The 27,503-nt window shown below is 36.0% G+C and overlaps 1 protein-coding gene across 1 annotated transcript in view; it reads left to right on the forward strand.

The window, feature by feature from the left end:
- Positions 1-25,319, forward strand: part of CTNNA3 (catenin alpha 3) — a 1,824,697-nt gene extending 1,799,378 nt beyond the window's left edge. The window contains exon 17 of the mRNA XM_028109632.2: positions 25,032-25,319. Within this exon, the coding sequence (XP_027965433.1) occupies positions 25,032-25,319 (288 nt within the window). The remainder of the gene's footprint in view (positions 1-25,031) is intronic.
- The last annotated feature ends 2,184 nt before the right edge of the window (positions 25,320-27,503 follow it).

Here is a 27,503-nt window from a genome sequence, read left to right on the forward strand (position 1 = left end):
GACTCTGGAAGATTGTTTTGTGCTTTATAAGGCACTTTAGGCAGGATAAGAGTGAATTCTGATTCAAAAAGAGACTAAATTCAAGAAGAGAACTTTTTAGTATTTTCCCATTGTCAACACTTTCCCAACCTCTAATATTCTCTCAGATACAAAGTTTGTGAGTCTTAAATAAATAGAAGACAGTTGTTTTAAAGACACTTTAATTGTTTTCCTCAAGGTGCATTTTTTACACCTGACATATTCCATGCCTCACATCTGAGATAACAGCATTTTGTTGCTTCCAGGCTTCTCCTGGAATAATTTCTGAAGCATTGTTCTGTCTTGTTACCTGCTGCCCTTTCCTTCCAGTGTGTGGATGAAGCAATAATCATATGAGTTAATACTGCTGCTTCTTATCCTAGATTTAAACCACTGACACAGGGACACCTGGGTGGCTAAGTCGTTGGGCGTCTGCCTTCGGCTCAGGTCATGGTCCTAGGGTCCTGGGATCGAGCTCCACATCAGGCTCCCTGCTTGGCGGGAAGCCTGCTTCTCCCTCTCCCACTCCCCCTGCTAGTGTTTCCTCTCTCGCTGTCTCTTTCTGTCAAATAAATAAATAAAATCTTTAAAAAAAAGTAAAAAAAAAAAAAACCACTGACATAGTACACAATTGTAGTTTCTGTAGGCCATAGAAACCATGGGGCTGGAGTAGCACCTAGATGTACCAGTTAAATGAGACTATGGGAAGCATAAGATATTAAAAAGGCACACAGGAGTCCAGAAAACTGGCAGCTTTGTCATAGATTTTGTTGTAACAATTGTCTAAAGCTAGTCATGTTTTCATTATAGCTCTTCCTAGATGATTGTGAAATTAAGTTTTAATTAAAAAATAGAAGCCAATACTATGTTTCAAATCTTCAAAGACTCTGGAAAAGCTAGGTTAAAAAAAATTGCAATATGAGGCAGAATTTCAGATGTACTTCAACAAAACAGGGAAGCTGATATTTTACTTAAAATCAGAATACCACATTCTACATATAAATATATACAATATGTAGGCTTACGTATGTAAGTAATAATTTAAAGTTTATTTATGTATCTTTTTTACATCTGTAGCCTCTATTTTCCTAACAAAATACCAGAATTTTTATAGAGAAGCATAGGCATGTTTGACAGGATATTATAGATCCTAAGTATGCAAAAGACTTGAGAGTTAAACAAGCCATCACTCTCCCATGTTTTATTTTACTAATAGAAGTAGGGAAAATAACTACTTGAATCTGTGTAAATATTTCTTTGAATGAGAGCACAGACATGTGAACTTCCTTTTAAAATACACACAATGTTATACTCACAGAAATGGAAAAGTAAGTACTATGAAACTTTATGAATGAAACAATGGCATATTGAAATTGAGGAGACATAAAATCTCATTTTGCTAGTCATGGTTACTATTGCTCTCAGAACCTTTCTCCACCAAAGATTTTTTGACTGCTCATTTCCAGCTCAGTTTAACCAATGGGAGACAATTGGTAAACTATTGACAATCATCTACTTTCGGTGTTTTAACTACTTTCATGGTCTCATCTTTTTAATATCCTTTTGTACTGGGAATGGTAACAGTTCATGCTGTTGCTGCTAAGTTGAGGATTACCTGGCAATAATCAAGTTCCTGTATTACATTCTCTGTTTGAAACACCTGGAATAGTTTCTATTTTCCTCACTGGACCCTGACCAATATTTTCACTAAAAGGATTATGATAAACAGAGCTAGCCTCATGCTGATTTGAGAAATGTGGGTGCTGTGTGTGTGTGTGTGTGTGTGTGTGTGTGTATGTGTGTATGTGTTGGGATAGGATGGGAAAGGGTCACAGTACTTTTCCCTTCACCTCTTGTGGTCAAGAAATGTTCTGCTGTTCTTGGCTTTTCAAAATATGGGTAGAATTTGTCTTCAGTTTTGTTTCATCAAAATCTCCAAATTGTATGTTGTATTATTTGCCAGTTCTCCTTAAAAACTTATAAAAGCAATAGCTTCATTTTGTGCATATGTATGTGTATGTGATGTGTAAAGCCCTACCTAAGCGTATTATAAATGTTATCACACTTAATCTTAACAACCAACTCTGAAATGTATTTATTCTAATTACACTGAAAGGAAACAGAAGCTCAGAGAAGCTAATTATTTTCTTCTCAGGTTGCATATTTAAATTGTGGCAGAATTAAGATTCAAACATAGGTTGTCTATTGTAAAACCAATGTTTTATTTTTGTGCTAATAGACGTATTACTTATTGATATATTCCATTAAGATTATTAAGAGTGATAACAATCTAAATGTGGGAATTTTGAATTTTCTGACACATGTCTTTTAACAGATTTGTGTTTAGAGTTTTAAACATAAATAACGAGAAGCATCATTTGATCAAGGATTTTCATCCCGTTCTTAGATGCTAAAAACTTTCTGTTTTATGGAGCTTGCATATGGAACATCTGGGAAATATTGTTCTGGGACAGAATAGAAATGAATAAGTGAAATCATGTCTATATTTGAAAATATTTTGTGTATGGTTTCTGCACTTATTGTTCTACAACTTATATTAATCGTACATCAAGTAGTTTATTTGTGTGCCAAATATCTCCTACAATTTGTCTCAAGCTATTAGGGTGAAAAAGACAGTATTATCTTTCTTACATAGATCTTTTTGCCGTATGATGACTCTAATGTTAGATGAGTTATAGATTGCTACAACAACGTATAAAAAGGTGATCCAGCCTATTCTAGGTATCATTGAATGCTTTCCTGAGAAAGTGATATTAATGTGAGACCTAAGGGGGGAAAGGGAGTCTCCCTGATGCAAAGAGAAGAAGTTATTTCCCAGCAAATGAAATGGCTTGTGAACAGGCTTGGAGGTGAGAAAAAAATATGTGGCATATTTAGAAACTAAAATATTTTAGTCTAGTTTAGTTTCACTTTATGGCTTGGACACATAATATAAAAGCAAAAACTAAAGTTGAGTAAGCAGGATGAGATAAGATTAGTTAAGGCTTTGTAACTTGTAACAAAAAGTTTAGAAATAAGATAAATCTTCAAATCCCATGCAAGGGGTACCTAGGTGGCTCAGTCGTTAAGCGTCTGCCTTTGGCTCAGGTCATTGTCCCAGGGTCCTGGGATCGAGCCCTACATCGGGCTCTCTGCTCCACGGGAAACCTGCTTCTCCCTCTCCCACTCCCCTTGCTTGTGTTCCCTCTCGCTGTGTCTCTCTCTGTCAAATAAATAAATAAAATCTTAAAAAAAAAAAAAATATATATATATATAAAATAAAATCCAATGCAAACCCATCAGTGTATTGTAAAACAAATGGATTTGTTTTTTGAGATTAGGTCATATTTGCCTTATTGTAAAAAATGGACCTGAGAGGAAGAAAATGCAGAGATAGAGCCCACAAACATGTTGCAGTTACCCAAGTTAAAGAAGATAATGATCTGTTCCAGGGTGATGATGGTAGAGAAGGAAAGATAATCGAAGGATTAGACTGAGGGCTGTGGTGACTGACTAGATGTGATTGGTGAAGGAAAATGATGAGTCAAAGGTGATTTGTAGTTTTTGCTTAGGTGGTTGACTGGTTGATGTTTCCTTAAGTGAGGTAAGGAATTCTAGAGCTAAGATGATGAATTTTGAGAATCATAATCTAAATCGTAAGCAAATTAATGGTAATTGTAGCCTTGGAAGTCCCTGATTGGACTTAGACTGAAGAGGAAAAATGAGGGGAGAGTTTATAACCCAGATACTTAAGGAACATCTGGAGAAAACATCCTGCACAGGATAATTCTACATTGTACAAGCTGAGAGAGGTAAATGGATAAATTAGACTTGAAACCAGGAAGAAAGTTTTTAATAAGGATAAACTGTTCAGCAGTTTTGAATATTAAGAACTTATGAAAGATAAAGACTAAAATTTCTGCTAAAATGAGAAAACTTCCATTTCTGGATAGAATGCAATGGGTTATGATAAACCAACAGCAACTGGAAAGCAAGATGAGAGACATTTAGAATAAGCACAAAATATTTAATATGGCTGTATTTGGACCTCCTAAAGAAAAAGAAAGAAAAAAGGAAGCAAAAGCAATATTCAAGGAAATAATTGCCTAAAATTTCCCCTTACTGAGCAGATTAACTCATGAATTAATGAGGCCCAGTGGATCCAAAGCAGGATGTAAAAGAAAAAAATCTGACAACTAAGTACATCATAGTCAAACCGCTGATGAAAAATAAGTCAGTTAATATCTTAAAGGCAACCAGAGAGGAAAGACCTGCTTTCTTCAAAGGATATTCATGAAAACTTATTAACTGCTTTCTCTAAAGAAATGATGGAATCTTGAAGAAAATGGAATGATCTCTTTAAGGTGAAAGAATACAAGTGCCACTCTATAGAATTCTATAACTAAGAATAATATACTTCAGAAATAAAGCTGAAGTGAAGATCCTGTAAGAAAAAATAAAAGCTGATAGGATTTCTATCAGGCCATTTGAAAAAGAAATACTAAAGGTAGTTTTTTTATATAGAAAGAAAATTTTCTAAAATGGAAACATGGAAATGTAAGGGGAAAAATGTACATATGTGAGAAAATTTAAAAAAATCTGGCAGTACAAAGAAATATTATAATTTCCCTATTGAGTTTAAAATCTGTTTAGAAGTAAAATTCATTATGACTATATTCTAAAAATTGAAATGAGCAAGTAGAATTAGAATTTTCTATATTATAGTATTACTGAAGAATGATAAAAGTAATCTTTATATATATATATATATATTTTAAAAGATTTATTTATTTATTTTAGAAAAAGAGTGTGAGCAGGGGGAAGGGCAGAGGGAGATGGCAAGAGTCGCAAGCAGACTCCCTGCTCAGTGCGGAGCCCAATGCAGGGCTTGATCCCACAACTCAGAGATCGTGATCTGAGTTGAAATCAAGAGTCAGACACTTAACTGACTGAGCCACCCAGGCACCCCAAAGTAATACTTTATATTAAACCTTAGTAAATCAAAGGATGTTTTGACTAGCCAAAACAAAAGTAGTTAAAATGTATATGTAACTGAGGAGGTACTAGAGAAGGAAAATGGAAGAATATAAAATATTTCATTAGCCCAAAAGAAACAAAAGAGTTAAAGATAATAATACATAAATATGTGAAATAAAATACAAATAGTAAAATACTTATAAACATAACCTGACTTTGTAATTATATTACATAATAGATGAATGAAGGAACCCGTTAAGGACTAAGATTTCCAAACTGGAATAAAAAAAACACCATGCAATACTTGAAAAATAGACATATATTAAATATAGGGAGGAGTGCCTGGATGGTTCAGTTGTTTGAGCACCCTACTCTTGGTTTCTGCTCAGGTCACCATCTCAGGGTCCTCAGATTGAGCTGCACATCAGGTTCGTGCTCAGCAGGAGTCTGCTTGAGATTCTGTCTCTCCCTCTTCCTTTGCCACCCTTTCTGCTCATGTGCTCCCTCTCTCTCTCTCTCTCTCTCAAAAATAAATAAGTAAATCTTTAAAAAAATAAATATAGGGACAAATGAAAGTAGAAAGTAAAAGATTAAAAAAATATGCTCTTCAAGCACTAATCAAAAGATTGTTGATAAAGTAGAATTCAGGGCATGATTAGTACACATGAAGAAGAGCATTTCACAGTGATGAAGAGATCTTTTAAGAAAACTGTAGCACAATTATAAATCTCTATGAGCCCAATACTATAATGTAAAATGTATAACCTTTTAAAAATGTGACAGAACTGGAGACTTCTGCTTCTTAGCATATTGTAGTAACTAAAACTAGGCTTTCCTTCCTACCCTGAACAACCATAACACTGAATGAAATATATATATCACTACTATTTTTAAATACTGAACAATAAGTGTTAGAAGACTGTAAGTCCTGAGAAAAGGGGAAAAAATGTTAAGTTTCACCCAAAATTTCTTCTTGGAGACAATTTGTGGACCACAGAAATGCTGCAAGAAACAAGACCAAAATACAAACAAAACAGAATCAAAACAAAACAAAAAACCCAAAAATAAATTGCATTTCTATTTATTAGCAATAAAAAAATCAAAGTATAAGATTTTCAAAATAAATTTTACAGTAACATCAAAAGCAAAATATGAGGGGGAATTTATCATCATATATGCAAGATGTTTAAACTGAAAATTACAAATACTTGTTGAGAGAAACTAAACATTAAAATATGGAGAGCTATATTATGTTCATAGAATGAGAATCAGTATTGTTAATTTGTCATTTCTATCTAGAGTGATCAATATATTAAACATAATAGCACTCAATATTCCCACAGACATTTTTGTAGAATTTATCAAGCTCATTCTATAAATTATGTAGAAATCCAAATGACCTGAAATAGTCAAATCAATTGTAAAAAAGAACAAATTTATATTGCATGTATTTTACTTTAAAAGTTAATATAAGGGGCGCCTGGGTTGTTCAGTCAGTTGAGTGGCTCTGGTCATGATCTCAGGGTAAAATAATATGGTACTGGCATAAAGATAAACATAGATATGAAAACAAATTGAAAGTCCAGAAATAGACCCATACATATATGGTTAATTTAATATTGACAATAGTTTCAAGATAACTTAAAAAAAAAAGAAGAGCATTTTCACCAAATGATGCTTGAACAACTAGATATCTATATGAAAAAAAAAAAGGGCTGTATATCATTCCACAAACAAAGTTCATTACAAAGTTAGCCATAAGCTTAAACATAAATCTAAAACTTGGAACATCTGGAAGAAAACATAAAAGAAAATTTTGGTAAACTTGTTTGGTAGACAAACATTTTTCAGTAGGAAAGAAAAATCATTAACCAAAGAATAAAAATAGATAAATTGGACTTCATCAAATTTTAAAACTTGAGCTTTTTGAAAGACTCAGTTAAGAAAGTGAAAGAAAAATCACAGACTGGGAGAAAATATTTGTAATACAAATATTTGACAAAGGACTTGTATACAGAATATATAAAGAACACTAAAACTGAATAAAAACAAGATAGTCCAAAACTGAGGCAAAACATTTAACAGATATTTCATTAAAGAAGATATGTGAATGTTCATTAAGCACACTAAAATATCCTCAATATAACTAATAATCAGAGAAAAGCAACTAGAATACACCGTGACATTGCTCTTTATACTCACTAGCATGTCTAAAATTTAAAAAGAAAAAAACAAGTATGGCCAAGGACACTGAGTAATTGTAACTCTCATATCATTGCTGGTGGGAATTTAAAATGAGAAAATAACGTTGGTCAACAGTTTGATATCTTACAAAGTTAAACATACACTTAGAATACAACACAGCAGTTCTGTTTCTAGATATTTTCCCAAGAGAAATAAAAACTTATGCTATGAAGTAGTTGTGCAAGAATGGTCATAACAACTTTATTTGTAATAATAAAGGATTATAAGCAAACCAAATGTCAGTCAACAGGTTAATGGATTGAAAGTTGTGGTATATGTATAAAATTTAATACTCCTCAATAATAAAGAGAATAAACTACTAATATATGTAATATGGTAATATGGCTAAAGCTTATACATATAATGCTGAAAGAAAGATGCAAAACACAAAAAGGACATATTCTAGACTTCCATTTATATGCAACCCTAGAAAAGGTACATCTAGGGGCTCCTGGGTGGCTCGGTCAGTTAAACATCTGCCTTCGGCTCAGGTCATGATCTCAGGGTCTTGGGATCGAGTCCCACATTGGGCTCTCTGCTCATTGGGGAGCCTGCTTCTCCCTCTGCCTACTGCTCTGCCTACCTGTACTCTCTGTCAAATAAATAAATAAAATCTTAAAAAAAAAAAGAAAATGTACATCTAATCTTTAGTGATATCAAAGCAGATCAGTGGTGGCTTGATAGCCACGATAGGAATTCTGGGCCTGATTGATAAGAGGCTCATGGAAGCTAGCTGACATAGTACAACATTGATTTAACAATACTAGGATTTACATTCCTTTCTTGTGTACCTGACTGTTATCAAAGTTAACCATATTTTGGGTCATAAAGAAAGCCTAAACAAATACCAAATTTTTAAAACCATTCAGAGTTTGTTCTCCAATTACAATAGTATTTTAGGCTAGAAATCAATAACAAAAAGAAAATTAAGAAATCCTCCCTTACCGGAAAACTAAAACAAATAATAAACCCTCATCCATGAGGTAACTAAGAAATAAATGATAAAATATGAAAAACATTCTCTCTGAGGTCAAAGATGCATGAAAAATGCCTGGTATCACCACTTCTGCACTGGTAGTTCTACCTAGTATAATAATGCAAAAGATAAAAAAGACAAAACAAACAAAAAAGAAGAAATATAATTGTCATTATTCATAGATGACATGCTTGTGTACAGGAAAATCCAAAAGAATCTAGAAAAATGTATAAGAATAATTAAGTGAATTTTGCACAGTCTCTAGATGCAGGCTAATACAAACAAGAGAATATATATTCAGCTTCATTAGTTATCAATGAAGTGCCACTTAAAATCTCAACTATAAACCTGCCAAAAAGCTTAAAGTGAAAAATATGAGGAAAAAATGTCAGTGAAGATATGTAGCAATTGGAACTATCAGATATTGCTGGTGGAAGTATAAATTTGCAGGATCACTTCCACTTTTTATGCGGAAGTATCCGATAAAACTGAATATGTACATTTTTATGACTCTGCAATTGCACTCTCAGGTACATACCCAACAAAATTTCATGTATTTGTTCACCAAAATACATGTAACAAATATTCATAAATTGCTATTCATAATAGCCCTAAACTATTTAAAGTCTGTCAACGATAGAAGGATAAATAAACTATGATTTTTTTACATTGGGGATGTTAAATCAGAATGAGAATTAGGTGATTTAATAAATGAAATTTGATTGAAAGAAACCAGATACATAAGATTATATGTTGAATTATTAATATGTATGTTAATATTTAACATAAATGTTATATTAGATAATATATGAATATTACAATTAAGTATATTTACATATATTTGTGTTATATATAATATATTAATTATACAGTATATCATATATTTAATACATAGATCAATATCAAAATTATATATGTATATTTACATATATAATATATGACCCACATTACACACAGTATGTTTAATTATGTATAACATAGCTTATATATTACATATATTTAATAGTACATTATATCAATACTATATATGTGAAAATAAGAAAAAAAATGCTTGAGAAGTGAGGAAAATAGTGTCAGGGAGTATAGCAAAACTTTTAACAAGTCTAGCTAGGTTTTTTTTTTTTTAATTTTTATTGTTACGTTAATCACCATACATTACATCATTAGTTTTTGATGTAGTGTTCCATGATTCACTGTTTGTGCATAACACCCAGTGTTCCACGCAGAATGTGCCCTCTTTAATACCCATCACCAGGATAACCCATCCCCTCACTCCCTCCCCACTAGAACCCTCAGTTTGTTTTTCAGAGTCCATCGTCTCATGGTTCGTCTCCCCCTCGAACTTAATCCCCTTCATTCTTCCCCTCCTGCTATCTTCTTCTTTTTTTTTTAACATATATTGCATTATTTGTTTCAGAAGTACAGATCTGTGATTCAACAATCTTGCACAATTCAGAGCGCTCACCATAGCACATACCCTCCCCAATGTCTATCACCCAGCCACCCCATCCCTCCCACCCCCCCACCACTCCAGCAACTCTCAGTTTGTTCCCTGAGATTAAGAATTCCTCATATTAGTGAGGTCATATGACACATGTCTTTCTCTGATTGACTTATTTCACTCAGGATAACACCCTCCAGTTCCATCCACGGTGTTGCAAATGGCAAGATCTCATTCCTTTTGGGGGCTGCATAATACTCCATTGTGTATATATACCACTTCTTCTTTATCCATTCATCTGTCGATGGACATCTTAGCTCTTTCCATAGTTTGGCTATTGTGGACATTGCTGCTATAAACATTGGGGTGCACGTACTCCTTCAGATCCCTACATTTGTATCTTTGGAATAAATACCCAGTAGTGCAATTGCTGGATCATATGGTAGCTCTATTTTCAACTGTTTGAGGAACCTCCATACTGTTTTCCAGAGTGGCTGCACCAGCTTGCATTCCCACCAACAGTGTAGGAGGGTTCCCCTTTCTCTGCATCCCCGCCAACATCTGTCGTTTCCTGACTTCTTAATTTTAGCCATTCTGACTGGTGTGAGGTGGTATCTCATTGAGGTTTTGATTTCAATTTCCCTGATGCCGAGCGATGTTGAGCACTATTTCATGTGACTGTTGGCCATTTGGATGTCTTCTTTGGAAAAATGTCTGTTCATGTCTTCTGCCCATTTCTTGAATGGATCATTTGTTCTTTGGGTATTGAGTTTGATAAGTTCTTTATAGATTTTGAATACTAGCCCTTTATCTGATATGTCATTTGCAAATATTTTCTCCCATTCTGTTGGTTGTCTTTTGGTTTTGTGGACTGTTTCTTTTCCTGTGCAAAAGCTTTTTATCTTGATAAAATCCCAATGGGTCATTTTTACCCTTGCTTCCCTTGTCTTTGGTGATGTTTCTAGGAAGGAGTTGCTGCGGCTGAGGTCGACGAGGTTGCTACCTGTGTTCTCCTTTAGATTTTGATGGACTCCTGTCTCAGGTTCAGGTCTTTCAACCATTTGGAGTCTATTTTTGTGTGTGGTGTAAGGAAATGGTCCAGTGTCATTCTTCTGCATGTGGCTGTCCAATTCTCCCAACACCATTTGTTGAAGAGACCGTCTTTTTTCCACTGGACATTCTTCCCTGCTTTGTCAAAGATTAGTTGACCATAGATTTGAGGGTCCATTTCTGGCTCTCTATTCTGTTCCATTGATCTATGTGTCTGTTTTTGTGCCAGTACCATACTGTCTTGATGATGACAGCTTTGTAATAGAGCTGGAAGTCCGGAATTGTGATGCCGCCAGCTTTGCTTTTCTTTTTCAACATTCCTCTGGCTATTCGGGGTCTCTTCTGATTCCATACAAATTTTAGGATTATTTGTTCCATTTCTTTGAAAAAAGTGGATATTATTTTGATGGGGATTGCATTGAATGTGTAGATTGCTCTAGGTAGCATGGACATCTTCACAATGTTTGTTCTTCCAATCCATGAGCATGGAACGTTTTTCCATTTCTTTGTGTCTTCTTCAATTTCTTTCATGAGTATTTTATAGTTTTCTGAGTACAGATCCTTTGCCTCTTTGGTTAAATTTATTCCTATGGTTTTGGGTGCAATTGTAAATGGGATGGATTCCTTGATTTGTCTCTGTTCTGTCTTGTTGTTGGTGTATAGGAATGCCACTGATTTCTGTGCATTGATTTTATATCCTGCTACTTGACTGAATTCCTGTATGAGTTCTAGCAGTTTTGGGGTGGAGTCTTTTGGGTTTTCCACATACAGTATCATATCATCTGCAAAGAGTGAGAGTTTGACTTCCTCTTTGCCTATTTGGATGCCTTTTATTTCTTTTTGTTGTCTGATTGCTGTGGCTAGGACTTCTAATACTATGTTGAATAGCAGTGGTGATAGTGGACATCCCTGCCGCGTTCCTGACCTTAGAGGGAAAGCTCTCAGCTTTTCCCCATTGAGAATGATATTCACTGTAGGTTTTTCATAGATGGCTTTTATGATATTGAGTTATGTACCCGCTATCCCTATACTCTGGAGTTTTGATCAAGAAAGGATGCTGTACTTTGTCAAATGCTTTTTCTATATCTGTTGAGAGGATCATATGATTCTTGTTCTTTCTTTTGTTAATGTATTGTATCCCGTTGATTGATTTGTGGAAGTTGAACCAGCCTTGCAGCCCAGGGATAAATCCCACTTGGTCATGGTGAATAATCCTTTTAATGCACTGTTGGATCCTCTTGGCTAGTATTTTGGTGAGGATTTTTGCATCCATGTTCATCAAGGATATTGGTCTGTAATTCTCCTTTTGATGGGGTCTTTGTCTGGTTTGGGGATCAAGGTAATGGTGGCCTCATAAAATGAGTTTGGAAGTTTTCTTTCCATTTCTATTTTTTGGAACAGTTTCCGGAGAATAGGTAATAATTCTTCTTTAAATCTTTGGTAGAATTTCCCTGGGAAGCCATTTGGCCCTGGGCTTTTGTTTTTTGGGAGTTTTTTAATGACTGCTTCAATTTCCTTAGTGGTTATAGGTCTGTTCAGGTTTTCTATTTCTTCCTGGTTCAATTTTGGAACTTGATACATCTCTAGGAATGCATCCATTTCTTCCAGGTTATCAAAATTGCTGGCATAGAGTTGCTCATAATATGTTCTTATAATTGTTTGTATTTCTTTGGTGTTGGTTGTGATCTCTCCTCTTTCATTCATGATTTTGTGGATTTGTGTCATTTCTCTTTTCTTTTTGATAAGTCTGGCCAGGGATTTATCAATCTTGTTAATTCTTTCAAAGAACCAGCTCCTAGTTTCATTGATCTGTTCTACTGTTCTTTTGGATTCTATTTCATTGATTTCTGCTCTGATCTTTATTATTTCTCTTCTCCTGCTTGGTTTAGGCTTTATTTGCTGTTTTTTCTCTAGCTCCTTTAGGTGTAGGGTTAAGTTGTATATTTGAGACCTTTCTTGTTTCTTGAGAACGGCTTGTATTGCTATATACTTTCCTCTCAGAACTGCCTTTGCTGTATCCCAAAGATTTTGAACAGTTGTGTTTTCATTTTCATTGGTTTCCATGAATTTTTTTAATTCTTCTTTAATTTCCTGGTTGACCCATTCATTCTTTAGTAGGATGCTCTTTAGCCTCCATGTATTTGAGTTCTTTCCGACTTTCGTCTTGTGATTGAGTTCTAGTTTCAAAGCACTGTGGTCTGAAAATAGGCAGGGAATGATCCCAATCTTTTGGTACCGGTTGAGACCTGATTTGTGACCTAGGATGTGATCAATTCTGGAGAATGTTCCATGGGCACTAGAGAAGAATGTGTATTCCATTGCTCTGGGATGGAATGTTCTGAATATGTCTGTGAAGTCCATTTGGTCCAGTGTTTCATTTAAAGTCTTTATTTCCTTTTTGATCTTTTGCTTAGATGATCCATTTTAGTTGGGGGGTGTTAAAGTCCCCCGCTATTATTGTATTGTTGTCAATGTGTTTCTTCGCTTTTGTTATTAATTGCCTTATATAATTGGCTGCTCCCATGTTAGGGGCATATATATTTACAATTGTTAGATCTTCTTGTTGGATAGACCCTTTAAGTAGGATATGGTGTCCTTCCTCATCTCTTATTATATGGTCTTTGGTTTAAAATCTAATTTGTCTGATATAAGGTTTGCCACCCCAGCTTTCTTTTGGTGTCCATTAGCATGGTAAATGGTTTTCCACCCCCTCACTTTCAATCTGGGGGTGTCTTTGGGTCTAAAATGAGTCTCTTGCAGACAGCATATTGATGGGTCTTGTTTTTTAATCCAATCTGATAGCCTGTGTCTTTTGATTGGGGCATTTAGCCCATTTACATTCAGGGTAACTATTGAAAGATAGGAATTTAGTGCCATTGTATTGCCTGTAAGGTGACTGTTCCTGTGTATTGTCTGTGTTCCTTTCTGATCTATGCTGCTTTTAGGCTCTCTTTTTGCTTAGAGGACCCCTTTCAATATTTCTTGGAGGGCTGGTTTCGTGTTTGCAAATTCCTTTAGTTTTTGTTTGTCCTGGAAGGTTTTGATCTCTCCTTCAATTTTCAATGACAGCCTAGCTGGATATAGTATTCTTGGCTGCAGATTTTTCTTGTTTAGTGCTCTGAAGATATCATGCCAGTCCTTTCTGGCCTGCCAGGTCTCTGTGGATAGTTCTGTTGCCAATCTAATGTTTCTACCATTGTAGGTTACAGATCTCTTACCCTGAGCTGCTTTCAGAATTTTCTCTTTGTCTCTGGGACTCGTAAGTTTTACTATTAGATGTCGGGGTGTTGACCTGTTTTTATTGATTTTGAGAGGGGTTCTCTGTGCCTCCTGGATTTTGATGCCTGTTTCCTTCCCCACATAAGAGAAGTTCTTTGCTATAATTTGCTCCAATATACCTTCTGCCTCTCTCTCTCTTTCTTCTTCTGGCATCTTAATTATTCTAATGTTGTTTTGTCTTATCGTATTGCTTATCTCTCGAATTCTGCCCTCGTGATCCTGTCGTTGTTTATCTCTCTTTTTCTCAGCTCCTTTATTTTCCATCATTTGGTCTTCTGTATCACTGATTCTCTCTTCTGCCTCATTTATCCTAGCAGTTAGTGCCCCCATTTTTGATTGCACCTCATTAATAGCCTTTTTGATTTCAACTTGGTTAGATTTTAGTTCTTTTATTTCTCCAGAAAGGGTGTCTCTAATAACTTCCATGCTTTTTTCAAGCCCAGCAGTATCATTAAAGTCATGATTCTGAAATCCAGGTCTGACATCGTACTAATGTCCGTATTGAGTAGGTCCCTGGCAGACGGTACTATCTCTTGTTCTTTTTGCTGAGGTGATTTTTTTCGTCTTGTCATTTTGTCCAGATGAGAATATATGAATGAGAGAACAAAATGCTAACAGGTTAACAACGTCTTCAGCAAATATACTCTATACAAATCAGAAAAGACCTGAAACCAGGGGAAAAGAAAGGGAAAGACAGAAAAAAGAAAGAGAAAAAAAAGAAGAAAAAGAAAAAGATAAAAACAAACAAAAACAGAACAAAACAAAAAAAACGAACATATGATCAAATATGATCAGACTAGTGTATAGATCAGTGCCACACACTAGATTTTGGGTGTATTTTGGTCTGTTAGAAGCAAGTGCCTCCTGAAATTTTAATGGAAGAAAGACTTATATATGTACAAAATAAGGGTTGATACAATGAAGGGATGGAAGATGACTGTCAAGATGAAAATTATAAAAGATTTTATAAAATGAATTGATAAGAAGTTGTTTGAAAAAAGAAAGAAGAAGATTAAAAAAAAGAAGAAAAGAAAAAAAAAGGGAGAGAATGTGATTAGGCAGGAGACTAGAACAATGCCAAACACTAGAGATTTAGGGTATATTTTGATCTGTTAGAAGAAAGCGTATCTCAAAATTTTAAAGAGAGAACAACTTACATATCATGCCAAAAATAATGGTAACTACTATGAAGGAATAAAATATGACTCCAAAAATGAAAAATAATTTTTTTTAAAAAAAGGGATTGATAAGATATTGGTTGAAAAAGGGAAAAAGAAAAATTCAAAAAAAGAAAAAACAGTTAAAAAATTAACTTTGAAAAACTAATGAATCATGGTAAAAAAGCCATGAATTCTATGTGCAGTATTCCCCTAGCGCTGGAGTTCTCCCGTTCTCCTTGATGGGTAAACTTGGTCTTGGCTTGCTTTCTGTTGGTGCTGATCTTCTGGGGGAGGGGCCTATTGCCGTGGTTCCCAAATGTCTTTGCTGGAAGCGGAATTGCCCCGCCCTTTTCGGTCTGGGCTAAGTAATCTGCTTGGGTTTGCTCTGGGGAGCTTTTGTTTCCTGTAAGTTTTCCGTACAGCTTTGGAGGACGACAGTGAAAATGGTGGCCTCCCAATCTCCGCCCTGGAGGAGCCGAGAACTCGGGCCCTGCTCCTCAGTGAGCCCCAGAGAAAAGCAGTCAATCACTCCCGTCTCCCCGGTCTCCCGCCGCACTCCGTGCTCACCCGGCCTGTGACCGAGCGTTTCTATCTCTGGCACCGACTCAGTGTGGAGTCTCCAAACCCAGCAGATCCCTGCAGTGTGTCCCTGCGCTGCTCCTCCCCAGGGGGAAGAAGAGTCTCCCTGGCTGTGCCGCTTGTTGGGTCCCTGCTGGAGGAGCAGTGGCCCGACGGGGCCGCGGATCACAGTTTATGGCAACCCCGAGCTGAGAGCCCGCGCCTCAGCTCCATCTCTGCAGCCGGCTTCGCCGCTCCGATACCTGGGAGCTCTGCCGCACTCAGGCACCCCCTGTCCTTCTGTGACCCTGAGGATCCTGAGACCACACTGTCCCGCGAGGGTTCCACCCCCTGCTTAGCCACTGGAGCGATGTCCCTCAGTGGAGCTGACTTCTAAATGTTCTGATTTTGTGCTCCGCGGCTCTATCACTTGCCAGAAGCGGCGGACGGAGTCCCCCTCCCCTGCTGTCTATCCTCCCGAATATCGCCTCGGATTCACTTCTCCGCATGTCCTAGCTTCCAGTAAGTGGTCGCTTTTCTGTTCAGAGAGTTGTTTTGCTATTCTTCTCTTCCATCTCCTGTTGAGTTCGTAGGTGTTCAGAATGGTTTGATCCCTATTCAGCTGAATTCCTGAGACCAGAGGAAACCTAGGTCTCCTACTCCTCCACCATCTTGCTCTCATCCTCCCAGGCTGTGTTTTAAGGTAGAATTTTATGAACATTTAAATACTACATGAAAATGTCAATAAAAAAGAATACCAGAAAGATGCAGTAGTATAAAAGAATTACTAATCGTGCACAGTCCCCAAGAAGGCAGGGAGAAATAAAATCTAGAGCTCAGTTAGCAGCACTGGTTATAGATGGAAAAAGAGAGAACGCTTTCATTTTAATGGAAATGGCTAAGAATATAGATTGGATTCTGGCAGGTTCATTTTGCTGCTTCTATTTTTGTTTCTAATTTATTGTTGTTATTTGTTTCCTTGCTTATTTGTTTTATATTTATTTTAGGTGAAATATTCTGCAGAACAAGTGAGAATACAAAGTGCTAGGGCTTTGATGAGAGTAGACGTTTGAAAGAGTGTTTGGGTGGAATGAGTGCAATACTGGCTGAAGACATAGCACAGCACTGTGTGTCAGCTTCAGGCTAGTGTCCATCCATTTAACTGGAAACCCATTTGCCCAATGGAGGGATTTTCTACAAGTCGGAGAGAGTCACCAATGGATCAGTGCTAGGGACATAGATAGTTCTCTTCTACTAGATGTTTGTAGCAGAGGCAAATGAACTAAGAAATGTTAGCTGTTGCTAATAGAGGGGTTAAAATGGTAGGAAGATGATCAAGAGAGATTTGAAAAACAGTAGGAATGTGAAAAGATCTGTGGACTGGAAGTCCCTGCATGGATTGGGAAACTGATGCCATTTGGATTTTTAGCTTCACACAACCTACTTTTCCCTTGCCTTTGGTCATGCAAGAGATGAGGGTAGGATCTAGGGCCAATACTGGTGCTTCCTTTCTCTCAGTCCAGAGGTCTCATAGCCATCATCAAAATGTCAGGTTGAATATGGATGGTAGATGCCTGTGGAGAGAGCAGAACTCAGTGCTCTGTCTGATGTTGGAGAGAAGAGAAAGCACAGGTTGGAACATGGATGTTGAGACAGGCATGCCAAACCCTGCCCCTGCCTGCAAGCTCTACTTAGGAAAGAATATACTAATTTTTCTGAGTTTGTGTAACTAGTGCCCGGGCTGTAAAGGTTATAGAAAATTAGTTCTTCAGTTAAGAGTTTGTCCTTAAGTCAACATGGTTAAAGGATAGTTAAGGAGAGCTCATTGATATAACCAACCGTTTTTATAACAGGTCATTTCAAATAGAATTAAAAGGCATTCTGATTAGCCACCTGAACTGGTGTTATGTTTGTGATTATTTCCTTTTAAGATGATGCAAAATGTTTTCGGCCTAGAGTATGTGCTTCAGAAAAAAATTAGCTTTGAAAATGCTTTTTGACAGGACAGTGTTACAAACGAATAAATGTCATATTTCACTTCATGTCTGGCTGTCTCGGTGGTGTTAAATTTCTTAGTTATTCCATGCATTGATTTTCCTCCTTTCAACTTAAAATTGTCCTTTTCTGTTGTCATGTTCTAATGGAGAGTTGGCAAAGGTTGAATTTACTATGTGAATCTTATCAGTGGCCCTTTGAAATAACTCTTCATATTTAAAGTAGAGCCACCTTCTCAATTTAATTATAAGCTTGACAGTTTCAATTTGGATATGTAACTCCATTTTGACTAGCCTTAACAAAGTCCCTAATTTAATTTTCCCATTAAGCCAGCCTGCTATTTAACATTTTTGAATGCATCTAAAAAGAGAAAAATGGTTTCAATACAGGCCATTCTTCTAAAAATCTGTTCAGAAACAAAAGAGTATGTTAAGCAAGTATTGGAATAAAATTAGCTCCTCAAGAGAGATTCAGGATGGATAATAAAAACATATTGAATTAGATGATGGATTTTTGCTGACAAATATATATTTAAGCATTTCCAATGGTGTACAGCTACCACTGTTAGGTCAATCTAGAGATGAAAATGACGCCTATAAATTAGAAAGATTAAAAATTTGTCAATTTTTTAAGAAATATTATGCTGTTGTTGTCTACCAACACACAGACATAATGCCCTTTCACATTACCTATGTTAATTTATTTCTAAATAATTTAACTGAGAACTTTAAACTAAGTAAGGGTTAAATCGCACCTGCAGGCTTGGGGACCAAATCCTGATTTCTTTCTTTCTTCTTCTTTTTTATCATTTTTTAAAAAAATCATGATAAGTGTACTCTTTAATCCTCCCTCTCTATTTCCCACATCCCCCACCTGCCTCTCCTCTGGTAACCATCAGCTTGTTCTCTATAGTTAAGAGTCTGTTTCTTAGTTGGTCTTTCTCTCTCTCATTTTTCCTTTTCTTATTTGTTTTGTTTCTTAAATTCCACACATGAGTGAAATCATATGGTATATTTCTTTTCACACTGACTTATTTCACCCAGCATTATACTCTCTAGCTCCATCCATGTTGTCGCAAATGGCAAGATTTCATTCCTTTTTATGGCTGAATAATATTCCACTATATATATGTATTTATATATGCATATGCATGTGCATATATATATTTATATATGTATATGTATGTGTGTATATATATGTGTATATATGTACATATGTACACACACACCACATCTTCATTATCCATTCATCTCTCAATGGACATTTGGGCTGCTGCCATATAAATATGTATAGTGTAAATAAAGCTACAATAAACATGGGGGTGCATGTATCCCTTTGAATTAGTATTTTTGTATTTTGGGGGTAATTACCCAGTCGTGCAATTCCTAGATTGTAGGGTAGTTTTGTTTTTAATTTTTTAAGGAAACTCCATCCTGTTTTCCACAGTGGCTGCACAAATTGGCCTTCCCACCAACAATGTAAAAGTGTTCCTTTTTCTCCACATCCTCACCAATACTTGTTGTTTCTTATGTTGTTGATTTTAGCCATTCTGACAGGTGTGAGGTGATATCTCAATGTAATTTTGATTGCCCTGTTGATGAGTGATGTGCATCTTTTCATGTGTTTGTTGGCCATCTGGATGTATTCTTTGGAGAAATGTCTGTTCATGTCTTCTGGCCATTTTTTAATTAGATTATTTGTTTTTTGGGTTTCAAGCTGTATCAGTTCTTTTCCAATCCTAGTTTCTATTGCAAGCCAAGGCAAATAAATTAATTTTAATTGTGAATCAGAGAAAATTTGGTTGGTATTTACACTCTGGCACATTTTAAAGATGAAATGATGTTATGAAGTTCTATGTCCTAGAATCTATAATATGGTTTGCTTATGTTTTTTCATTATCTTATTGAGATGCACATTTTAAAATTTAAAAATGTTTTGTTATAAAATAGTATTAATCTAAACATTTTTTAGTTGTTTGGAGCTTATAAGGATGACTGAGTATTTCTATTTGCTATTTCAAAAAACAAAGCTCTTCCTAGAAAATGATGGAATGTAAACATTATCAAATCACTATCCTAATAGAATGCCTTGGCTAGTAAGATAGCTTCATTTTTCTTAGTACCAGTAGACATTGCAAAAGTTCTATAACTTTCCCCAAATCAGTTATTAGATAGTCAATTTTTAAATTTTAGACATTATATTAATGTTAGTGCAAATTCTCCAACTATTCATACCTGAAAATAAACACACATCGGAAGTGACATATTACTGAAAGGCAGGGTGTATGATGGGTCAGAGCACCAGGTATTTGAACAAGACTGCCTTGGCTCAGATTCCAGCTTTACCATTTAGCAGCTGTATTACCTTGCGCAAGTGACCAAATCTTCCAGTTCCTTTGTTTCCTCATCTATAAAATGGAGATAATAGAAGTACTTACCGCATAGGGTTGCTGTGAGTGAATATATGTCAACAACTTAGAACAGGGCCAACATACAGGAAGCACACAATAGATATTAACAATTGTTATAAGCTGTTATTATAATTGGAGCCAAACTCCACATATTTGCCTTTCAAGTATTGTGTTGTGCAGGTGCAACATCCACCAGAGGTCTTTAAGCCTAGGTAAACATTGAGACTCACAAGAATTTCATAGTCTGCACTTGGTACCAGTTTACCCAGAAGGTTTTAGGAAAGGAAATACATCTTTTCAGGCAACATCAGGCTTTTCTCTACACAGGAGTCCCAGTAGCAATAGCTTGCGTGGCCGTTCTCCTAGGGGTTGGGAAGCTATGCTTTCCCCAAGTGACGGCCCAGGTGCAAGGGGATGAGATCCACATCAATGGGAGTGAGGTTCACTTTCTGAGCTCCTCATATAAAATGCATATCTGATAAAGGTCTTGTATCCCGAATATGGGGAGTTAGAATAGTCTAGTATAAGACATTCTAGTGAAGACATTCTAGTGTCCTGACATAATGTAGATGAGAAACTTAGAAAATTAGAAGAAGGAATATCTACCTTGTTTTTTTATTACTCTTGGCTATAATTATCACAATAGGATTTTAACAAGGGTTTACCAGCAGGGGTTCCACCTTGTTGTAGTTGTGGAGGATTTACATCACAGGTACTTAACATTGGTTTTTGTAAAAAGATCTAGACGTTCTGTGTATAGTAGTCACATGGACAAAAAGTTGACATTTTATGAGGAAGAAGAAGATATCTTTATTGCTGTTGAACTACTCCTTTTCCATAGCAAAGCATTATAGACATATCTCTAAGTAGGACCAAACCTTTTATCTGAAAACATTTTTAGAACTGGACAAATTTGTACTGTAGCTTGAAATCACAGAATACATACCACAAAGCACAGCAGAGACACTAAAATAAAATAAACTAAGATTCATATAAAATGACAATATCGAGTAGGACTCTATTTAGATGGTCATAATTTGGATTGTTTGCAAAATACATCTTACATTTAGGCTAAGAGCTAATTTACTAAACATAATCTCTTTATATTTATTTAGATCTTAAAAAAATGAGGCAGAACTTACTAATTTATGTTTGGACATAGACAATATTGAGAAACTTACTGTAACATTAGTAGACTAACAAGCACAGTTATTTTTTTCCTTTAAACTTTTTTATTGTTATGTTAATCACCATACATTACATCATTGATTTTTGATGTAGTGTTCCATGATTCATTGTTTGTGCATAATACCCAGTGCTCCACGCAGAACATGCCCTCTTTAATACCCATCACCAGGCTAACCCATCCCCTCACCCCCCTCCCCTCTAGAACCCTCAGTTTGTTTTTTCAGAGTCCATCATCTCTCATGGTTCGTCTCCCCCTCCGATTTCCCCCCCTTCATTCTTCCCCTCCTGCTACCTTCCTCTTTTTTTTTTTCTTAACATATATTGCATTATTTGTTTCAGAGGTACAGATCTGTGATTCCACAGTCTTGCACAATTCACAGCGCTCACCGTAGCACATACCCTCCCCAATGTCTATCACCCAGCTACCCCATCCCTCGACCCCACCCCCACTCCAGCAACCCTCAGTTTGTTTCCTGAGATTAAGAATTCCTCATATCAGTGAGGTCATATGATATACGTCTTTCTCCGATTGACTTATTTCACTCAGCATAACACCCTCCAGTTCCATCCACGTCATTGCAAATGGCAAGATCTCATTCCTTTTGATGGCTGCATAATATTCCATTGTATATATATACCACATCTTCTTTATCCATTCATCTGTCAATGGACATCTTGCAAGCACAGTTATTTTAAAGCCACACCAGAGTTGTAAGAATAAGGACAAATCACCAGCATAGGAAGGGTGGCTGTCTTCCTATTTACTGTGGTAAGAGAACAGACTTCCAATTAATCAGAGCCCTTTCATTTAGGTCAAAATGCTCTTTAATAGTTACGTAAAACCTTGTCCCACATTATGGAAAGGGGGGGTTAGAAAGCTTGAATGCACATATTTACATATGACCTTAGGAGGTTTGAGGTCTTAGAAACTATTTTTGTTCTCGGTTGATACTTTGATCAAGAACACTTCATCTAGATCATAGAGGAATGTTACCAGGTGTTAGGGAAAGTAGCTCCTTCTATGGTAAACATTTCAAGTTGCATTTGCCTAGAAGAATGTTCTGTTAATGAAAGTGATTCATCATGGTACGAGAATTTTTGGACCTGAGTTTTATAAGTCTGATTCATTTACTGTACTGAGCCTTTAGAGTATATTAACATTCTTGTCTTGCACAGGTGCATTTGTAAAATTCAGAAAACTTTGTTCAACAAGTTGAACACAGAGATCCCAAAGTGATGCGTTGTCCAGCTCAAATTTACCTTTGTTTCCACAAAGAATGTTCTATTGAATACTTCCCTTGAAGGATTTTTCATCAACATGGACCTCGATAAGATTATGAAATTTTTTTGCACACAGGAAATTGTGCAGTTACTTTCTATGAGTAGGCTTGAGTCACTGCTTGGACCTCAAACAAAATTTCCTACCATCTGTTAGGCTTGTCTGTGCACCTTGCTTGTGTGACCAGTGATTTGGCTAATAGCAGAGTGATGCGTCTTGGTGCACATAGCTCTTAGATTTCAAAGATCCTTATAGAATGCCTGACAAGCTTTTGTCATGAAATGACAGAATTCTTTTACCAATTGTTCTAATCTGTCTGCAAAACTAGTGTTCACGTTCTCCTAGGGGGATAATTTGTCCTATGGTTTTCCTGAGTCACCCAGAGGAGAAGTTTTACTATAGCCATTTAGAATTTTAAAATAAAAGGCTTTGTCAGAGGCCAGCATAAGAGATCACAATGGCACAGACAGGGCTTTGCTGATTCAATGAAGAAAGAAGATAAGCCAGTATCCACATTTTAAGGCATGGATTGAACTTAAACATCCTCTCTAGGCTACTGATTTCTATATACCACTTGTATGGAAAAATCAAAAGGAAATGAAATAAAATGCAGTCTATACGTGATAAGATTACAAAGTCAAAAGGAGGAGACATGGATGCTAAAGCTACCAAGGATCCTCAATACTATTCATGTTAACTCATCATTTAGAAAAATTTTCTTCTCCCTGTGATGAGATTGGGAACTACTTTCAGAATCTAACCAGCTCCCAGAAGTTTTGAATAAAAATTGCTAAAGGACAGATTTCAGCCTCTAATCTGTCCATAGAGGAACATTAATAATGAAGTGCATTATTCTATGCAAAGTCTAATGTTTTTTCTTTAAAGTTGTGTACAGTTTGAGAAGCTCTAAGTGTCCTCTGAAATACATGGCGGTGCTTCATGAAATCCTGTTTAATGTTTGCAGAGCATTTGTCATTCCTGCCACATGTACAGATTTTACATTTCTGGCTTCAATAAGTAAAATGACTTAAAGATGTGTAGTTGCCACGTACTACTGCCTTTCAATTTACATATTTTTTGGTGTTACCTTTTCAAGGATTTCAGGCTTGGCATATAATGGAGCTAATTAAATTTTCTTCCTAGGAAGCAGCCAGCTAGACCACTGCCCCAGGCACATAATCTCAGCTTACTACTTTCCTTCATTCATTTATTCTGTATGTGAGATGAGACTCCTTGAGCTGCAAAGGTAGAGTACTCAGGCCATGCAGCTGCTGATGGATTTTAGCAACCACAGAGCCAGTGTTTGAGTCTCAGCCCTGACAGCGCACATCACAGAGAAGTGACAGTGGAGGCACATCTCCCTGTGTGAGTTGGCTGGGGATGACAATCTGCCAAACTAAAATAATGGAAGAAGCATTAGTTGTATAAAAATGAACCAACTCAGTTTAGCTCTAAGGTGTTTTGCAAAACTCGAGGAATATCACTCCATTTCTCCCTGAGATTATTTTTGTGAACAATCCAGAAGACAACAATTAAAAACAAAATCATGTGGGAAAACGTTTGTTTTAGTAATTTCATTAGTGCATCTTTATAATTAGACAATTTTGTCAGTCTTCATAAGACACAAAGGAAATGTATTTAATAGCAATCAGCTATTTGGCAATCCCTATACTAGGTCCTTGACACATATTATTTAACTTTAATAAGTATTTTTTTCTATTAAATATTTTAGGAAACTAGGATGAAAATGATTAAGTGATTTGCCCAAGTTCTAAGGCAGACCTGGAATTTAAACCCAACTTATTTGACTGAAAAGACTTGGTTTTATCTACTTTAATACACTGCATGATAGGTTTAAAAGTTCTGTGTTTAAAAAAAGAGACACTTTTAGGTGGACTTATTTGGGAAATGTTCATGAAAGTGAATGGTATACATATGCATATGTACACCTGTATGTGCTGTATGTGTGTATAATATTTATCTGAAACTATAAATTCCCTAAAAGGAAGAATTTTCAGTTGCTGTTCTTATAAAGTAACTTATATATACAATTGCTTTTATTGTGGACAGTCATCTTTTATAGGAAAGGCTAAGAATTATCCCTGGAAATGGGGGAGATTCATCACAAAGAAAGCAGCGACCATCTGGACCTGGACCTTACAATATTATATAGAAGTTATAGAATCCATTTCACTGAAAACCAAGAGATGGAAATTAATCTTTTTAAAATATCATCTCAGAAGATAGAATATGAATATATTCATGCATCAGATAAATAGATAAATGATAAATTTAGGTGGATGGATTAAAGTAGATAATTTACATAGATACATAAAATGGGGATTAACTCATTTCTGGGGTGAAAACAAAGTAGAACATTTCAGTTTCTGTAACATTAAATCTCTTTAAATTTCTGATTTCATTCTTGAATAATAACTTGTTTTTTCCTCCTACAGTTGGACAGCGTCACCTCCCTGATCCAAGCAGCCAAAAATTTAATGAATGCTGTGGTGCAAACAGTGAAAATGTCTTACATTGCCTCAACCAAGATCATCCGAATTCAGAGTCCTGCTGGGCCCCGGCACCCAGTTGTGATGTGGAGAATGAAGGCTCCTGCAAAAAAGCCCTTGATTAAAAGAGAGAAGCCAGAGGAAACTTGTGCAGCTGTCAGACGAGGCTCAGCAAAGAAAAAAATCCACCCAGTGCAAGTCATGAGTGAATTTAGAGGAAGGCATGTCTACTGAACCCACTATTCTACTCTAGTGCTTATATTACAAAGTCCTGGTGAAACACAGTGCTTTAATTTTACACTTAATTAATTCTGTAAGTTCACTAACTTTTAGAATTTAACGCACAAATAATGTAAAACATTGGAGGCAATATGTATTTGGGATCATGTCATTGCCATTTTTGTCTGGCCAGCACCTAATAAGTATGCAATACAGGCTTGTTGAATGAATGAAACTTTTAGATGTCACCCAGCATTTCCTATCACAGACAATATCTTACATTCATTACCAAATGAACATTGGAGACTCAGGTGAGTCCTGTTCATCTGTAAAAGTTTAAGTACACTCACCTCATCATTTTGAACTAAAACATTGACATGAGCTCTTGACTTCGTTTTCAATGAAAGCAAAAGACTTCATATTTTCCCATTAATCTCTATATTTTCTTTACCTGACCTAACCTGACAGACATGTGTGATTCTCTGGATATCTAGAGATTGAATTTTTTTTCACTATCTCGATATCTGTATCTATTGTCAATTGATTAGGCTAACATCAGAAGCTAACCAAGCTCAACAGTCAAGTTCAGCCTTGATTATTAATGAAGCATTTTTTTTAACATTATAAAGATTACAGTGAGTTTTGATGCCACAGATGTACCTTTTAAGGTTCCATAGTATTCAGCAGTTCTGCACATTGAGGGTTAGGTTTAAAGGGATCCATTAGAGTACATATATGGAGGAAAAGTGATGACCCATTGGGGAAATGGAACACATAACTATATTCCTGAGTGAGTTATTATGACAGAAGTAGAAGGAGTTCTGCGTGACTCTAAAAATCCATTTGTATTAGCTTGCAATTGTAATTAAAAAGAAGAGGCCAGTTTGAAAAACCTTTTGGTGTTGCATAAAATATAACTGCATGAAATGTATCATTGAACTAGGAAGTAGAGTTAATGGCAATGAACCTGGAGTGTTTTTAATAATATTATTTAAAATAAAAATCACTGAGGTCATTTTATAACTCCAGTCACCGCACTCATCCTTAGTTAAGTTCATGAAGGATTTTATAATAGTGTTAGGGTCTGGTGCATTGCCCCTCCCCTGCTCTCTCCTGATCTCTCTCTCCCTGCCCCGCCCCTCCCTTTTTGGAGGAGTTAAGTTTCATTTTTTCTCAGACATAGAGCTCCCATTCACAAGATTACAAACATGCATTCCCTAGTCTACTTTATCAAAATTTTACTATAATTGTAACTTCACTTCATACAACATTGCCATAAATGAGTTGTCTCAACAACTATGTCATCTTAGTCTGATAAGTAAAATTCAGACATGCAACATCAGTTGATACAAGGAGGACCAGTTTGGGTAAAAGAATGTGTGAAACATAAGAATGCATAAAGTTGAGAGTATGATATGTATGGTACTTTGAGCAAAATGGTATGGGGAAAGGATTTATTTAATAGATCATTATCAATTATGTGGAAAGTGCTAACTTTTTATTGTAATGAATTATTTTATTCTTCCAAAATGCTGAGTTGCCTTTGCTCAGCATATCAACTTCCTAGGGGGTGAAAGCCATAGGTCCTCCCTGCCTTGCACTCAGCTCTGGCCCACAATAATTATTCAGGACAAAGTCCACTCCCCAAAAGAGAAAACAGTGCAGAAAGGAATTAGGGAATCCAGATATTTCTATTTTCCAGAACTACCTAGGTAATAACAAGCAAAAAAAAAGGAGTTCCTTTTGTTGAGAAGCTACTATCATTTTCTTCCAAGAGTATATTACAAGAGTGACATCTATGACCATACTTTGCTCAGATAGAAGTGTGAATTTATAATTTAGTTGAGAAAATAGATTTTAAAAATATCACTAAACTACTAGCTGTATTTCTTAGTTCCTAAAGCCACAAGCTCAAGAATCGTTAAGTGTCATTTAGCAAAACTAATGTCTGTTTGATCCTATGTTAGCTTTCCACAGGTTGGAGTTTAGAATGCAGGACTGATGCCAAAAGAACAGAAATACCTTGAAATTATACAATTACCAAATAACCTCTATATCTTAAAAAAATGACCCTTTACACAAAATGAGCTATGAACAAGGCCTCTTCTTCAAAGTAGGTAGATTTCTAGTGTAGCTCAAAGCAAATAACTGTAAGTAAACAAAACTTAATTAAAAATACAACTTGGAGACGGCACCTGG

Source organism: Eumetopias jubatus, unplaced genomic scaffold (assembly GCF_037043125.1).
Source record: "Eumetopias jubatus isolate StellerSeaLion01/CBP00866 unplaced genomic scaffold, mEumJub1_p1.0 scaffold_17, whole genome shotgun sequence".
In the NCBI taxonomy this organism is placed as follows: Eukaryota; Metazoa; Chordata; class Mammalia; order Carnivora; family Otariidae; genus Eumetopias; species Eumetopias jubatus.